Source organism: Phyllobates terribilis, unplaced genomic scaffold, assembly GCF_046119375.1.
Source record: "Phyllobates terribilis strain yellow unplaced genomic scaffold, ASM4611937v1 Scaffold_4__5_contigs__length_816908805, whole genome shotgun sequence".
Taxonomy (NCBI): Eukaryota; Metazoa; Chordata; class Amphibia; order Anura; family Dendrobatidae; genus Phyllobates; species Phyllobates terribilis.
This window is the reverse complement of record NW_027362764.1, coordinates 700,193,249-700,210,610: the sequence shown is the minus strand read 5'-3', so window position 1 is coordinate 700,210,610 and position 17,362 is coordinate 700,193,249. Positions and strand designations below refer to the sequence as shown.

At 44.9% G+C, this 17,362-nt stretch overlaps 1 protein-coding gene across 2 annotated transcripts in view; it reads right to left on the bottom strand.

The window, feature by feature from the left end:
* Window positions 1–7,915: 7,915 nt before the first annotated feature.
* CIBAR1 (CBY1 interacting BAR domain containing 1) overlaps window positions 7,916–17,362 on the bottom strand; it is a 30,589-nt gene continuing 21,142 nt past the window's right edge. For both annotated transcript variants that reach the window (XM_073679584.1, XM_073679583.1), the window contains exons 7-8: window positions 16,140–16,244; window positions 7,916–12,965 (exon numbers count right to left, since the gene is read on the bottom strand). In XM_073679584.1, coding sequence (XP_073535685.1) covers window positions 12,867–12,965; window positions 16,140–16,244 — 204 coding nt within the window. In that variant the 3' untranslated portion in view covers window positions 7,916–12,866. The remainder of the gene's footprint in view (window positions 12,966–16,139; window positions 16,245–17,362) is intronic.

Genomic DNA, 17,362 nt, shown 5'->3' with positions numbered 1-17,362 from the left:
CCCCCATGTGTCCAGCCTGCTCTCCCCCATATATAAATTCAGGCCCCCATGTGTCCAGGCCTGCTCCACCCCCATATATCAATCCAGGCCCCCATGTGTCCAGGCTGCTCCCCCCGATATATCAATCCAGGACCCCATGTGTCCTGCCTGCTTCCCCCCCATATATCAATACAGGCCCCCATGTGTCCAGCCTGCCCCTTCATGTGTCCAGCCTGCAAACCCCTTCATGTGTCCAGCCTGGCCCTCCATATACCCACACAGGCCCCCATAAGTCCATCCAGACCCCCCCACCCCATATACCCATCCAGGCCCCCCTACCCCACCCCATATACCCATCCAGGCCCCCCATGTGTCCATCCTGCCCCCCCCCCGTTCAAATATCCATCCCATACATTAAAAAAAAAATCAAATGCTCACCTCTCCCGTTCCCTGCAGGTCCGGTGTACTCAGCGTCTTCTGACTCTGCAGCGCTCGGAGAAGAGGGCGGTAGTGTCGTCACCTCGCCCTCTGCCCTGAGACGTCAGAATCAGAAGACGCTGACGTCACTGGAACTGTGGGGAATGAGGAGAGGTGTGTATCTGAGGAGGAGGTGTGGGGGGGGTTCTCGTTCTCGCTCCGGGGGGGCTCTCCTTCCCTCCCCTGACTGATGGGCCCAATATTGTGCCGGTGTCCCTCCCCCCCCCCCCGGGGCCCGAGCACTTGCCTGGGTACGCCAGGTGGTGACGCCGGCCATCGCGGTGGGTCAGGTCTGCGTGCGTGCACACGCCCCTGCCTCCAGCACTTTTAAAGGGCCCGCGTCTCTAAAAAAAATGTTTTATTTATTTTTTTCTTCCCTCTTCCTCTCCTTCTTTCTCTGGGGCGGGGCCCACCGGGCATTCCACCTGTACCCCGCCAGGCCAATCCGACCCTGGTTACGACCACTCATATAGTGACAGTGGTTGTAACCATGGATATTTAAGCTACTGCAATGCCCTACACATGGGGTAAGTGCCATAGCTAATCAAAAGAACTATACTACATTACTAATTGGAGGCATTTGCTAATATTATTACACCTACTACATAGGATTTTGGAGATGGGAATACCCCTTTAAGTTGGAGGTAAAGGAAGTCCAGTACGTGCTTTTAGTATTCTGGCTTTATAGAACTCCGGACTGGATATGTCCTCTCTGACAAGTAACATTTCCTGTTTTGGACTCTTGTAGGAAGTATTTATATCTCAAATGTTATACCAAAAAATAGAATAGTTTGATGGGGACATAATGAATCTTAATTCCTTTGGGAGCGGTTTTCCCGCCCACTGCTAAGATTCAGGCACCGCTGCACAAACATTTAGGCTATATTCACATAGAGATTTTTTCTTTTGAGAAGTTCAAAAACAATGAGGTTTAAACTTTCAGGCAACGTTCCTTTTCAGGTGAGTTTTTCTTTTGCTGTTACAGTTTTGAGAAGTTTTTTTTCCCATAAAGTTTTTTTTTGCAACTTTTTGATTTGTCAGGGTTTAGTTTGGAGGTGAATGCAATGTGGATGGATTTTTTTTTCCCCACCAGGCGTTTTACAAATGTTCTAGTGGATTTCCCATAGAAATGAATAGGTCTTCCAAAACATTTTTAAAATTGTTCTTGAGGAGGATTTTGGAGCTTAAAAAAACTTTCTCAAAAGAATTCTGTGTGAACAAAGCCTTACATGCATCTCTATAGTCACCTCTAGTTTCAATCCATAAGTTAAGTTTCCACACATGTGTGCGGTTTTGTTTTGCTTTTAACAGATAGCAAACTGACACTTTCTAATTTATGGGGTTTGTCGCTTGCGATTTTTTTTTTGTGTGGAATGCTGGTCCGGAAAAGAAAAAACAAACAAACATGGAAACCTGTCCAAATTTGTGCTGATCAAACTGACCCATTAAAGTAAATGTCAGTCAAAATAAAAATATATATAAAATCAGGTCCAGCAAACTGACATAAAACAGTATAAATGTAAGGAAAGCTGGGAACAATCTGGGCCATCATATCCTGATTAGTGATGAGCGAGCACTAAAACACTTGGGTGTTCGTTGTTCGAGTCGAGCAAATTGGAATACTCGAGTGCTCGACCCGAGTAACGAGCCCAATGTAAGTCTATGGGAAACTCGAGCATTTTTCAGGCGGCTCCCTCCGGCGGTCTGCAGAGGGCCTAAAAATTGCCCAAATCGACGGGAACAGTACTCAAATGACATAGGAACAACATGGTGAAGACCCCTGGAAGCATTTCTGACTCCCACGTCACTGCTGTCAGCAATGTTGTCAGAAGTATTACGCCACTTTTACAATAAAACGTACAAAAAACAAACCAAAACGGATTTTCCTGGGAAATATGTGAGGGAACATCCTTTCCAGGGTAATGACTTGTATATAAGGCAAAATAAATAAACAAAAACAAATATGCTCCTCCACACCTTGTACTATGTTCACACGTAGCATTTTTGATGCGTTTTTGCACTTTTGCATTGCTTTCAACGGTGAAAAAACATTTACCAGTAAATGTAATTTTAACATTTTACTACCTTATCTGCCTATGTGGTGTGTGACACATCATCAGACACATTCTGTTTCATTTATGATGGAGGGACTCTGAAAGTCACAAAGACTATTTTATAGGGCCATCAGGCGGCCCTTACTATTCTTAAAGGGCCAGCAGTCGGCTATGCTTTGTTGTTCCCGTTATTAACGAGTGGGTCTCCTATACTGTTATTGCGTATGCAGTGACTGCAACGGCTGCCAAAAATTTGGAGGAACGCCAATGACCCTTGCAAGAGACGTAGAGGTCGGAGGGTCTCCTGCTAAAAATGCTTCCATTATTAGGAAGTGTGTCTCCCATATTGTTTGCCTATGCAGTGAAGCAACGGCTGCCAAAAATTTGGAGCAACTCCAATGCCCCTTTGCAAGAGATGTAGAGGTCGGAGGGCCTCCTGAAAACAATGTTCCCACTATTAGAAAGTGTGTCTCCCATACTGTTTGCCTATGCAGTGAAGCAACGGCTGCCAAAAATTTGGAGGAACTCCAATGCCCCTTGCAAGAGACGTAGAGGTTGGAGGGCCTCCTGCAAAAAATGCTCCCATTATTAGGAAGTGTGTCTCCCATACTGTTTGCCTATGCAGTGGAGGAACTCCAATGCCCCTTGCAAGAGATGTAGAGGTCGGAGGGCCTCCTGAAAACAATGTTCCCATTATTAAGAAGTGTGTCTCCCATACTGTTTGCCTATGCAGTGAAGCAACGGCTGCCAAAAATTTGGAGGAACTCCAATGTCCCTTGCAAGAGACGTAGATATGTTGATATGGTACATATGGTGGTGATATGATGGTGGAGGATGAGGATGTGGAGAAGGAGGAGGGCAAGAGCAAATAGACAAAATTAGGAAGCGTATACCCATGTCTGGGTGTGAAGACAGAGGTGCATGGGAATAGTGTTAGGCCTCCCAAAAAAAAGACACTGTAGGCCAGGACCTCCAAGACATAGAGAGCCAGTTCATTCCACGTGTCCAGCTTGGATACCCAATAATTATAAGGCACAGAGGAATCACGGAGGACGTTGGTATGGTCGGCAAGGTATCCATCTTCCGAAACTTTTCATTCCTTGAGAGAGTACCCGGCACATCAGGTCTTGTGCGATGGGAGGGTCTGAGAAAACTGTCCCAGAACTTTGACAGTGTTCCTCTGCTTTTGCTGGATTGCATTTGTGTCTCTCTCGACTGTACTCCTTGGTTGTCCAATGAACTGTGACCTCTGCCGCCAGCGTTTTCAGATGGGAATTTTTTTAACAATTCCGCAACAAGGGCATTCTGGTACTGCCCCATTTTATTAGGCCTGTCCTGCGCAGGAATAAGAGACAGAAAGTTCTCCTTGTAGCGTTGGTCTAGGAGTGTCACCAACCAATAACGACTGTCACCCAAAATTTGGACAACGCGAGGGTCACGGGAAAGGCAGCGTAAGATAAACTCAGCCATGTGTGCCAGACTGCAAAGAGGCAAGACTTCCGTGTCCTCACCAAGAGGACGACTGACCATTCTCTCCTCCTCTTCTTCTTCCTCCTCCTTCCTGTCCTCAGGCCATCCACGCTGAACAAATGGTATGACAGTTGTACAGGTTTTACTGTCTATAACGCAGGAAACTAGCTCCTGTTCTTCCTCCTCTTCCTCACACAATCCAGGTTGGGATGAGATAAGGCTGGGCTATGTGTAATCACCCTGTATGGTTCCTTGCTCCATCTCATCGTGCTCCGCCTGCAATGCATCCTCTTTGATTGTGAGCAGAGAGCGTTTCAGAAGACAGAGAAGCGGGATGGTGACGCTAATTATGGCGTCATCGCTGCTCACCATCTGGGTGGAGTGCTCAAAGTTTTGGAGGATGGTACATATGTCTGACATCCATGTCCACTCCTGAGGTCTTATGTGTGGAGTCTCAACTGAATACCAACGGCCTTGTTGATGCTGGTAGTCAACAACTGCCCTCTTCTGCTCACAAATCCTTCCCAATATCTACAATGTAGAGTTCCAAAACATGAGGACATTGAAGATTAGTCAGTGAGATGGAAGCTGCAAACGCTGCTGATGCACGGCAAGGGCGGCGGAAGCTGTAGTTGACTTTCTAAAATGGGCACACAGCCGGTGACAAGCAGATACGGGGAGGTTTTGATAAACCGCTGAACCACGAGGTTAAGCACATGGGCCAGGCATGGTACATGTGTGAGCTCGCCTCCGAGCCTCTACCAGGTTCCAGCCATTGTCACACACGACCATGCCTGGCTGTAGGTTCAGCTGTGTCAACCACAGATCTGCCTGCTCTTTCAGAGCTGTCCACAACTCTTCAGCATTGTGCGGTTTGTCACCTAAGCATATTCGCTTCAGCACAGCCGCTTAGCCGACGCAGTGCTGCAGTGCTTCCTGCTTGCGTCTGATGTGGTCATTTCGGAGATGGAGGCTGAGGAGGAGGAGGTGCAGGAGCTGTAGAATGTGGGGTCAACCCTGATTGACCCAGGGCCCGCAATCCTCGGCATCGCGAGGACGTGTTCCGTTCCAAGGTCAGACTGGGTCCCGGCTTCCACTATATTAACCCAAGGTGCCGTCAGCGAGATGTACCATCCCTGCCCACAAGCACTTGTCCACGTGTCCGTGGTTAGGTGGACTTTCCCAGTAACAGCGTTGTTGAGGGCACGTCTAATGTTGTGGGACACGTGCTTGTGTAATGCGGGGACGGCACACAGGGAGAAATAGTGGCGGCTGGGGACAGAGTACTGAGGTACGGCCGCCGCCATCAGGCTGTGGAAAGCTTCCGTCTCCATGAGCCTAAAAGGCAACATTTCGAGTGCAAGCATTCGCGAAATGTGTGAATTTAGTAGTGTGGCCTGTGGGGCGTTAGCTGCGTATTTACGCTTGCGTTCCAAGGACTGGGGTAGGGACAACTGAACGCTGTGCTGGGACTGTGCTAGTTGAGAGTGTGCAGGGTGGGAGGAATCTTGGCATGCGCCATGGACAGGGGATTGGTGTGCATGCAGACACTGTTGCTGGACGCTAGGGTTCGGCCCACTTAGTCGGGTGCTTTTCTGCCATGTGCCTGATCATGCTGGTGGTGGTCAGGCTGCTATTTTTGCTACCCCTGCTGATGCTGGCCTGGCAGGTGGTGCAAATGGCCTTTTTGGAGTTATCTGCAGAGTCCTTAAAAAATAACCAGTCTTGGAAAGACCTAACAGTTGTACTGGCAACTTCCGTCGTGTTGGCGTTACGAGGAATTCTTTCCCGCCTTGTGTCTGCGGCCACCATGCTGCTTATTCCTAACTGTTGTGGTGCTACGCCTTCCTCCCCCTGTGTGCTGCGGTCCTTGCTCTTTATGTCCTTCTGCCAGGTTTGGTCAGTTACTATATCATCCACCACCTCATCTTCCACTTCCGCACCCTGGTCCTCCTTCTGACTTTCTGGCAATTGTGTCTTATCATCATCATCATCATCATCCACCTCTTGCAACAGTAATTGCACTTTCCCACCGTCGCCTTCGTGGCTGCTTCAATATTTGGGCATCGCTACACGCGTTCTCCTCTTGACTCGCTTGAAGCTGGCCAGACGAGAGGCCCCGAATCTACAAATGGAAAAGTGAACAGCTCTTCTGGGTGTCCAAGTGTAGGATCAGTTGTCTCTGGGTACTCGGCATGGTGGGAGGAAGGAGGATCAGGGTGAGGAATATGCGGTCCAGACTCACGGCTACTGAGACTTGACCGTGTGGAAGACAGGGTGCTGGTGGCTAAGTGACTGGAAGCATTATCCGCTATCCAACCAATATCCGTTTCACACTGCTCTGTGTTCAATAGAGGTGTTCTGCGGTCCCCTATTAATTGGGACAGGAAGGTCGAGTGACAAGATGTGGGTATTTGTTGTGGCTCAATTTCAGCTTGCCCATGGCCACGTCCTCTGCATGCACCATCACATCCACTTCCCCATCCCTTGTCACGCACCTTGCCCATTTTTAATGGAGGACAATATTTTCCACGTTCACTAGAAATGGCTGATTTTGGAAAGCAGTTATGTGATACGTCTGACAGAGAACCACAATTTTAAATAGTAGGCCTGTAATTTGCTAATACTATCTTTCACAGACACCTAGTGTGAATAGCTTCTCCGACACACTGCAACGGAATGAAAATGGTAGAAATATCTGATTTTTTAACAGTCTTATAGGTGATATGTCTGACAGAGAACCACGGTTTTAAATAGTAGGCCTGTAAGTTACTAATATTATTCTACACAGAGACCTAGTGTGAATAGCTTCACCGACACACTGCAACAGAATGGAAAAGGAGGCCAATATTTTCCACGTTCAGTTCAAATTTCTAGATTTTTATCGCTGAAATATGGAACAGATCTGGCTTTATTCTGCAGTGAGAACAAGCAAATGGAGCAGAAAAATTGTGTACTCTGGATTGCTTTTTAAGCAAATAACCAGGATTAAGATAAAAAAAGTGCCTTTCCATGTCTAGAAAGATCTGTAATTATTGCAGCAGCAGCAGACATGACGTTCAATGGACCCTCTTGTGCTGTATCATACACTGCAGTCTGCCACATACACTGCCTGCCTGCCTAGCATTGATATATGCAGCTGGATTAGTCCTCAGAAGGACTGTTAGTTCAGATGGATATAGATATATGTTGTGGAACACGTATACTAATTATAAACAAGCAAATCTCTCCCTGACGCAGCAGCAGCTCTCCCTACTCTGCCTGATTCCGGGGTAGACTGACGAGCATGGCGGCGCCCGGTCTTATATAGACCTGATGATGCTGTGCGGCCAGCCAATCACTGTAATGCCTACAACCAACATGGCTACGGCATTACAGTGCATGACAGGCAATTCCTGCATGTTCATTGGCTCTCTAAAGAGCGCCAAACATGCAGGGAGGGGACCCGAGTTCCCACCCAAGCAACCCGGAAATACTTGCCGAGCACAGTGATGCTCGAGCGAGTACAGAGCGCATTCGCTCATCACTAATTCTGATTGATAGGTGTAAACGTAGCCATAGATGCCATCCTTAAATGTGTGTGCAGCTGAAATAGGGTCAGTGATTTCAGAGGACAAAAATGCAAATTGTCTCTTCAAAGAGGAACTCTAGTGCCACCTATTGGAATCAACATTTAGGATTGCTGCTTCCAATAGGTGGCACTAGAGTTCAAGCCCTCTTCCTCTTTGAAGAGACAATTTGCATATTTAATTTCCCAGAGGAGCATTGCATGGCCTAGAAGTCTACTTACTCTGACATGTCACTCTCCACAAGTAGAAATGTTACCCCTTAGACCCCAAAGGAGAAAAACAAATGTCTGCAGATCTCTGAACAGCAATAAATAATGCACAGTAACGTTATAACCTTCTAATATAGAAACAAAGACGTCTTCCAAGTGATTGTATCAAATATTTTAATTTTATTGTTCAATACATATTCACAAAAAATAAAAAACAAACCACATAACATACATGAATACTATAGAGAATACGGCCGGGTTCTGTGCGGCACGCCAATATTAACACTTAACGATACACCTTGGAAATAGAAGTGAGGATTACAAAGCAATGTGTCATCCTACTAGAGGTATAAAAGGGTAGTAAATGTGTACAGTAAATCTTATAAAACACTGTTCTGTACATTATAGCCTCATACAAGTGCAATGACTGGATGTTTTTTTTAGTTTTGAAACAGTCATAAGTGAGTGATGGTTAAAGGACTGTAGGTGCCCCACGTCTCAGATTATGGAGATTAGTATTCAGTCCGGTCACTCGCACCTCCTAATCACAGCCGCAATCCTCTGGTCAGTGGCCATTCTTACCATGTAGACACAGGACGCCAATGCTAGCCCTACAGACGTGATCACTAGTCAGGACTTGAGTCTTGCTAGAATTGTCTTGCCAACAGCAAATAGTTCCCAAAAAGAGGGATCAATGGATTTTTGGTCATTCCCTCAGCATGTCCTTTGTATATGTAAATCAAAAATGTTAATTCTGCATATGCTGACATATAATCTTTAACATTTTTTTCCCCATGGTCTTATTTGTAGGATATGCATACCTTTATGATAAATGTCTGGTAGAATGAACGATTTCATCCCATTTACTTAAATAAGGCCATCGATGGAAAAAAAGGCTCTGTACTTATTACGTGTCAGCATTAGTGATGAGCGAGCACGCTCGTTACTCGAGATTTTCGAGTGTTTTCCGAGTATTTGCGTCTTGCTCTAATGTTATGTTTGAGTTACTTCATGTGCATGATTTGCGACTGTTTGACAGCTTTAATACATGTGAGGAATGCCTGTTTGTTAGTCATTCCTCACATGTATTAAAGCTGTCAAACAGTCGCAAATTATGCACACAGAGTGACTCAAACATAACATTCAAGCATGTCGCAAATACTCTTGAAGGGTACTTAAAGGGTTAACAGAACACGCTCGCTCATCACTAGTCAGCATATCAAATGCTAACATTGTGCAAGACACATTTTGCCAGTGCAGCAAAAGAAAAAAAAGTTACGTGACGGAGAGGTAATTAGATAGAAAATGAAGTTATATTCCCCCTGCAGCCGCTCACTTCAAGGCGTCATGGCGGTGCAGGGAGCGGAGTTAAGCTGTGGTCACTCCTCTTGCAGCTTGACTGACAGCCAGCTCTGCAGTGTGAGTGTGCAGTATACGTGTGCAGAGCAGGCTGTCAATCAGTATGCCAGGGAGTGATTACAGCACCCTCACTATGCTGTGAGCAGTGACTGTATCCGCTCCCTGCACCGCCCCAATGACAGGAAGCGGGTAGCTGCGGGGAGGATATAACCATTTTCCCCCTGTTGCCACACTTCCTTTTAGGTTGCCAAACATACTTAAAACTGTATTTACCTGCAGACTGCATTATTTATTTTTTCCCGATATGTTCTCAATAAAAGTATTACCGCTGTATGTGGATCTGGTCTCAGAATTATTTTCATTTTGGCAACAATTAATTAGAAATGCATGAGAATACTCTGTGGCACAGCCTGTTCCTACTTACACGGCAACACTTACTGAACTGATTTAAGGCACAAGGTAACTTCTAACTAAGCAGATAAGTTATACAAAGGTTTGATGGGGTCACTGATTTATCATATGGTGGAAATTTTTTAGTTAACCCTGTGACTAGCACCTACCTTGATAAATCTGTACACAGTCCTATGTAAATAATGGGTAAATAAAGCAGTTTTTTAGTTTTAGGCTGGGGCTACATGACGACTGTTTGTGACACATTTCGTGTGGCCAATCTTGGCTCCGCAATACAAGTGATTGGCTCGCATTGTGATCCCAAGGTTGCACAAAATGCAACAAGCAAGTCACAGTAAATACAATACAGTTGGATTTTTTACGACTTGCTTGTCACGGTCGCAGTACCCTTGGAGGTTGCAATGTGACCCCTTCACTTGTGTTGTGTAGCTATGCAGCCCTTGCCTTATGAAAATAATTCTACAGAAGAACTTTAGTCTGATGAAATTCAATTCAGATCAATAGTCCGTGTAATATTTGGTTTCAAAGTCCAACATTACAAGAGACGCCCTTTTCTGCTTTATTGCACTCTTGGGTAATAAAGGGAACCCACTATGATGTACATATATCGTATTAGGCAATAGATGGGGGATTATCACCGCCGAGGAATCCCTATTAGGCCACGTATCCAAAGGAAAAGTGATAACTTACTGATCACAGAAGGACTAACTGCTGGAAGGGAACAGGACTATCAACTGTATTGATAAATGAGAAAGGTCATTTCCTAAGTATTGAGAATTTAGGCCACATTCACAATTTTACATCAGTATTTGTAGCCAAAACCAAGAGTGGAACAATCAGAGGAAAAGTATAATAGAAACACGTCACCACTTCTGTATTTATCACCCACTCCTGGTTTTGGCTTACAAATACTGATGTAAGCCTGTTCTCTTCCAGCAGTTCATCCTTCTGTGATCAGTAAGTTATCACCTTTAAGTTGGAGAGCTGATAACTTCCTTTAAAAACTGTGTAAAATGAAATTAAAGGGGTTCTGTGGGAATAGGTTTTTCATCCAAATTACAGTAGCTTCCGCTAAACTAGAATAATCAACTCAGGTCTTATTCACCCTTCCCGGATCCAGTGCTGCATCTCGGCTGATGCTTGTGTCATGGTGGACAGGCTGCTACAGTGACAGGACAACTACAATACATGTAACCTGTGCAGCTAATCACGGACCTTAGTGGCTATCAACACAAACAGAGCAACTGAGCTCAGTGATTGGATGCAGTGGTCACGTGTACGGTAGTCCTGATGTCACCTCTGCAGCCCGTCAAAGATTAACGGCAGCAGTGGAGAGGCATAGCTGGACAAGGGGAGGGTGAGTAACACCTGAATTTATTACAATGCCATGTTCAGACATCCGTGAGTCGTGTGGGGTCTGTCCGTGTTTTTCATGGCTAGATCATGTTTTTCACGGCTGTTCACATGTCCGTGTTGTTGTACAGATGGAATAGCTCACAAAAAGTAATGGAGACATGACTATTTTATCTGAGTCCTGGTTCAAAACGTACCCGTACAAGTCTGAGTCTGTGAAAATCACAGACCGCACACGGATGGCATCCATGGGCTGTCCATGATTAGCAAAGGAAAAGCTTTGCAGTTCCCCCATCAGTGAAAAATCACTGCTGGTAAAATTGACCAAACACTGATGAAACTCAGATCCAAAATACTGATGAACGAAGGTCCATGTTTTTACGTACGAGAAAAATCACAAACGGCTGAAAGAGGCCTAACTTGGTGGAAGCTGATGGGGATGAAAAACCCCTTTAAGCAACTTTCTAATATACTTTGTTTTAATTGGACTACATTTTTAAAGATCTCATCTTGTTCCGAGTGCATCGAAACATCAAGTTATCAATGTAGTAAATCTTAGGCAACAAGTTAACAGCTCACAAGCATTGGAGCAAGTCCAGCAGCTGTGTGACCAGGACTGGGTAAGTGGTGGATTTCCAGCTCTTTAGGTTATGGTCACATCACGTGGAGGCACCTATTTAACATATATTCGGGACATACGCAAACGGATGCCATTAAATGGCACTATTAAACTTAGGATCCAACTGTAAAAAATGTGTACCTTTAGCATAGTACTATTCCATAGGACAGACCCATAAAAAAAAAAATTAAAAAAGAAGTCTGTTGCGTTGCGCTTGGCCATGGCCGCTCCAACTAACCCTTGTCCACCTTTTTTTTTCTTTTTTTTTAAAGAAAGCTGAAAGCAGAAGGAAAATATTTGCAACATTTTTACTTCAGAAAAGCTTTAAAGGGGTTATCTGGGACTATTACATTTTAATTCTTGTGGGCCTAAGAACTAACAGGCAGGTGGTGGTTGCTAACTACCTGCCTGTTCTGCCAGTCACCGATCTCTGCCGACGCAGAGCGGTCACAGACTGCTCCTGCTGGTGATACTGCAGCTTCAGGTCACGTCACGTTGACAGAGAATCGGCTTCTCTTCTGCTCTGTTGATGGTGCGTGACCACCAGTGATATGCTGATTGTCAGCCGGCTCCCCGCTGCCTAATTGCAGGGAGCCGGCTGTTAATCAGCATGACGTCAGCAGTTGTGTCCTGTCGACAGCAGTCTGGAAGAAGAGCTGCCCTGTTAATGTGAGGCAGCAGAATCGCCAGCAAAAGTGGTTTGTAATTGTTCAGAGACGGTGACGGGCAAAACAGGCAGGTAGTTAGCAACTACCCGCCTGTCAGTTCTTAACCCAATAGGAAAAAAATAAAATAGTCCCGGAAAATGGCTTTAATTGCCCAGCAAGCAGAGATCTTCACAACGGTTCAGTATTAAATCACAAAGTACACTAGAAAGTCACATCCATGTTCAAGATTAATACTGGACATTCGAGTTAAGCAAAAAGATTATCAAAACCCCTGTCCAGCGGCCATATATTGGTAGTCCATGGCTGCTGTACCAGAGCACTGCGAATCGCCTGAACCCCTTACATCTCTTCTGAAAAGTAGGCCTGTTGCGATATCATGGATGAAAGCTGTACAAAGTTTTTGTAAAAAAAAAACAAATAAATATTATATACATAAATATTTTATTTTTTTTTAAAAAGGTTTGTATAGCTTTGAACCGCACATTTAAATTTAAGGCAGTATTTGACAAATCCCCTGAGAATCCAATCCCGATTCCATAAGTAAAACACCCAGATGATTTCAGTGCGGACGATGGAATTTATCCAAAAATCATAAAACTGCTCATCTTGATAGGTTGCCCTTCTATCTGTAGATGATGTCATACTTTGGAAAGGCTTGTGTTCTCCAAGAAATCACTGCTCAATGTGATAAGTTAGTTTTAGCCCTCTGTTGATTCATCATCATCCTCATCGTCCAGGTCATTCTCGTCTTCTTCCTCCTCTTCCGGTTTCTTTATATGCCGGCTCCCTGCAGTTTGCTAAGAATATAAGAAAAATCAGGCTCAATCCATAAAGAATAATTTTTCCATAATAACAAATCTTTCCACTGGCAGTATAAGTAAAAGATTCAAGCTGTAGTAAAGCACCACTTTTATCAGGCAGACACATTTATACAGGATGATGGTATACACTGCTCAAAAAAATATAGGGAACACTCAAATAACACATCCTAGATCTGAATGAATGAAATATTCTCATTGAATACTTTGTTCTGTACAAAGTTGAATGTGCTGACAACAAAATCACACAAAAATCACCAATGGAAATCAAATTTATTAACCAGTGGAGGCCTGGATTTGGAGTCACCCCCAAAATTAAAGTGGAAAAACACACTACAGGCTGATCCAACTTTGATGTAATGTCCTTAAAACAAGTCAAAATGAGGCTCAGTATTGTGTGTGGCCTCCACGTGCCTGTATGACCTCCCTACAATGCCTGGGCATGCTCCTGATGAGGTTGCGGATGGTCTCCTGTGGGATCTCCTCCCACACCTGGAATAAAGCATCTGCCAACTTCTGGATAGTCTGTGGTGCAACGTGACGTTGGTGGATGGAGCGAGACATGATGTCCCAGATGTGCTCAATCGGATTCAGGTCTGGGGAACGGGCGGGCCAGTCCATAGCTTCAATGCCTTCATCTTGCAGGAACTGCTGACACACTCCAGCCACATGAGGTCTGGCATTGTCCTGCATTAGGAGGAACCCAGGGCCAACCGCACCAGCATATGGTCTCACAAGGGGTCTGAGGATCTCATCTCGGTACCTAATGGCAGTCAGGCTACCTCTGGCGAGCACATGGAGGGCTGTGCGGCCCTCCAAAGAAATGCCACCCCACACCATTACTGACCCACTGCCAAACCAGTCATGCTGAAGGATATTGCAGGCAGCAGATTTTCTCCACGGCGTCTCCAGACTCTGTCACGTCTGTCACATGTGCTCAGTGTGAACCTGCTGTCATCTGTGAAGAGCACAGGGCGCCAGTGGCGACTTTGCCAATCCTGGTGTTCTGTGGCAAATGCCAAGCGTCCTGCACGGTGTTTGGCTGTGAACACAACCCCCATATGTGGATGTCGGGCCCTCATACCACCCTCATGGAGTCGGTTTCTAACAGTTTGTGCAGACACATGCACATTTGTGGCCTGCTGGAGGTCATTTTGCAGGGCTCTGACAGTGCTCCTCCTGTTCCTCCTTGCACAAAGGCTGAGGTAGCGGTCCTGCTGCTGGGTTGTTGCCCTCCTACGGCCCCCTCCACGTCTCCTGGTGTACTGGCCTGTCTCCTGGTAGCGCCTCCAGCCTCTGGACACTACGCTGACAAACATAGAAAACCTTCTTGCCACAGCTCGCATTGATGTAATATATATTTATTAGTACAGACCAAAAGTTTGGACACACCTTCTCATTTAAAGATTTTTCTGTATTTTCATGACTATGAAAATTGTACATTCACACTGAAGGCATCAAAACTATGAATTAACACATGTGGAATTATATACTTAACAAAAAAGTGTGAAACTACTGAAAATATGTCTTATATTCTAGGTTCTTCAAAATAGCCACCTTTTGCTTTGATGCATGCTTTGCACACTCTTGGCATTCTCTTGATGAGCTTCAAGAGGTAGTCACCGGAAATGGTTTTCACTTCACAGGTGTGCCCTGTCAGGTTCAATAAGTGGGATTTCTTGCCTTATAAATGGGGTTGGGACCATCAGTTGTGTTGTGCAGAAGTCAGGTGGATACACAGCTGATAGTCCTACTGAATAGACTGTTAGAATTTGTATTATGGCAAGAAAAAAGCAGCTAAGTAAAGAAAAACGAGTGGCCATCATTACTTTAAGAAATGAAGGTCAGTCAGTCCGAAAGATTGGGCAAACTTTGAAAGTGTCCCCAAGTGCAGTTGCAAAAACCATCAAGCGCTACAAATAAACTGGCTCACATGAGGACCGCCCCAGGAAAGGAAGACCAAGAGTCACCTCTGCTTCTGAGAAGTTTATCAGAGTCACCAGCCTCAGAAATCACAGGTTAACAGCAGCTCAGATTAGAGACCAGGTCAATGCCACACAGAGTTCTAGCAGCAGACACATCTCTACAACAACTGTTAAGAGGAGACTTTGTGCAGCAGGCCTTCATGGTAAAATAGCTGCTAAGGACAGGCAACAAGCAGAAGAGACTTGTTTGGGCTAAAGAACACAAGGAATGGACATTAGACCAGTGGAAATCTGTGCTTTGGACTGATGAGTCCAAATTTGAGATCTTTGGTTCCAACCACCATGTCTTTGTGCGACGCAGAAAAGGTGAACGGATGGACTCTACATGCCTGGTTCCCACCATGAAGTATGGAGGAGGAGGTGTGATGGTGTGGGGGTGCTTAGCTGGTGACACTGTTGGGGATTTATTCAAAATTGAAGGCATACTGAACCAGCATGGCTACCACAGCATCTTGCAGCGGCATGCTATTCAATCCGGTTTGCGTTTAGTTGGACAATCATTTATTTTTCAACAGGACAATGACCCCAAACACACCTCCAGGCTGTGTAAGGGTTATTTGACCAAGAAGGAGAGTGATGGGGTGCTACGCCAGATGACCTGGCCTCCACAGTCACCAGACCTGAACCCAATCGAGATGGTTTGGGATGAGCTGGACCGCAGAGTGAAGGCAAAAGGGCCAACAAGTGCTAAGCATCTCTGGGAAATCCTTCAAGATTGTTGGAAGACCATTTCCGGTGACTACCTCTTGAAGCTCATCAAGAGAATGCCAAGAGTGTGCAAAGCAGTCATCAAAGCAAAAGGTGGCTACTTTGAAGAACCTAGAATATAAGACATATTTTCAGTTGTTTCACACTTTTTTGTTCAGTATATAATTCCACATGTGTTAATTCATAGTTTTGATGCCTTCAGTGTGAATGTACAATTTTCATAGTCATGAAAATACAGAAAAATCTTTAAATGATAATGTGTGTCCAAACTTTTGGTCTGAACTGTATTTAAAAAATTTAAGTCAAGAACCGGATTTAAACAATAGGTCAATTTCTGATGACAATTCCTCTAAACAGTATGTCCTCCTTCACAGCCATATTTTCTATAATTCCTTGTCTACTTTCTTGTTCACCTACATTCAGTAGAGGACAGATGAAAGCAATAACATGGAAATCTTACTGATAAAGAAGACGACGTCCTATTTGATGTTCCGGTCCTGGAATTGGCACGCACTATGTCTAAGCGAGACTGGAAATCTGGTGGATGAAGGGAACTCCTGAAGACCTAGTGATGGAGCGCAATTACATAATGAGCAGATGCTAAATAGTGTAAAACCTGCCGACGAGACATCGGCTACAATTATTCTTTTTATGGATTTATCCTCCTGAACATATGGATAACCACGTTATTATGAAAGATTAATATATATATATACACACACACACACTCACTTAGGGCTCTCTCTAAGATCTCGCTCTCACGAGCGTATAACACGGCTGAGTGTGATTCAATGTTTTATCAGATAGTATAACATTGGGCGAGAGCTATGGGGAAGCACCAATTCATCATGAGAAAACAATCGCAGCATGCTGTGAGTGCCGCTGACAATTGGATCACCACACCTATATAAGTCTATATGTGCATGTAAAACATCGGACTGCACTTGGATGTCAGAGTGCAGTCCAACATCTGCGGACTCAGACAATGGAGAAATTAAGTTCTCAGTCTTCTCCGCATCTGTGCTGCAATTCTCTCATGCAAAAGAATCGGATGACAGTAAGGTGATACTTGGATCAAACGCTGACAGAGAAACAAGCAGCAGTGGATGTTGCTGAGTGAAAACTGCAAACTGCTGTTGTAGTGACCAGTACGTTATGCCCAGCTCGTGCTTGTGGAGACATGTGCCTGTAAATTAGGTGGGCTCTCATTGCTACAGAAATGCAAAACATGTGGACACTAACTGTGGTTTAGGCGGGCCATTTCGCTTTTCCAGAGCCTTTGTGCTACTTGTAATGTGGAAGCCCCTTATATTTCCTTTAACAGATGACAGACCTGAGTGGGGACTTTCTTTTTTTGTGGACTGAGTCAAAGCTTTTATTGTGATCCAAAATGTTATGTAAAATGTTCCCATTTATCCTGCGCTCTAAGCTGAGCACTAATATCAGGGTTTCCATTTAAATCTTCAAGTGACTAAATTCAGATGAAACCCCCGAGAGATCCATTCACTATAATGAGGCAGCAGAGTTACTCTGGACTCCGTCTGGCCTCTGTTCAGCAGTGTCCTTTTTTTCAAAGGTTCACAAAACTGTGGCGGACGGCACTTTTATGCACGCCTAATAAAAAGACGGACACCATGGGATCACAGGCCAGACGGCGTCCACGGTGTCTCCATCTGCCTCATT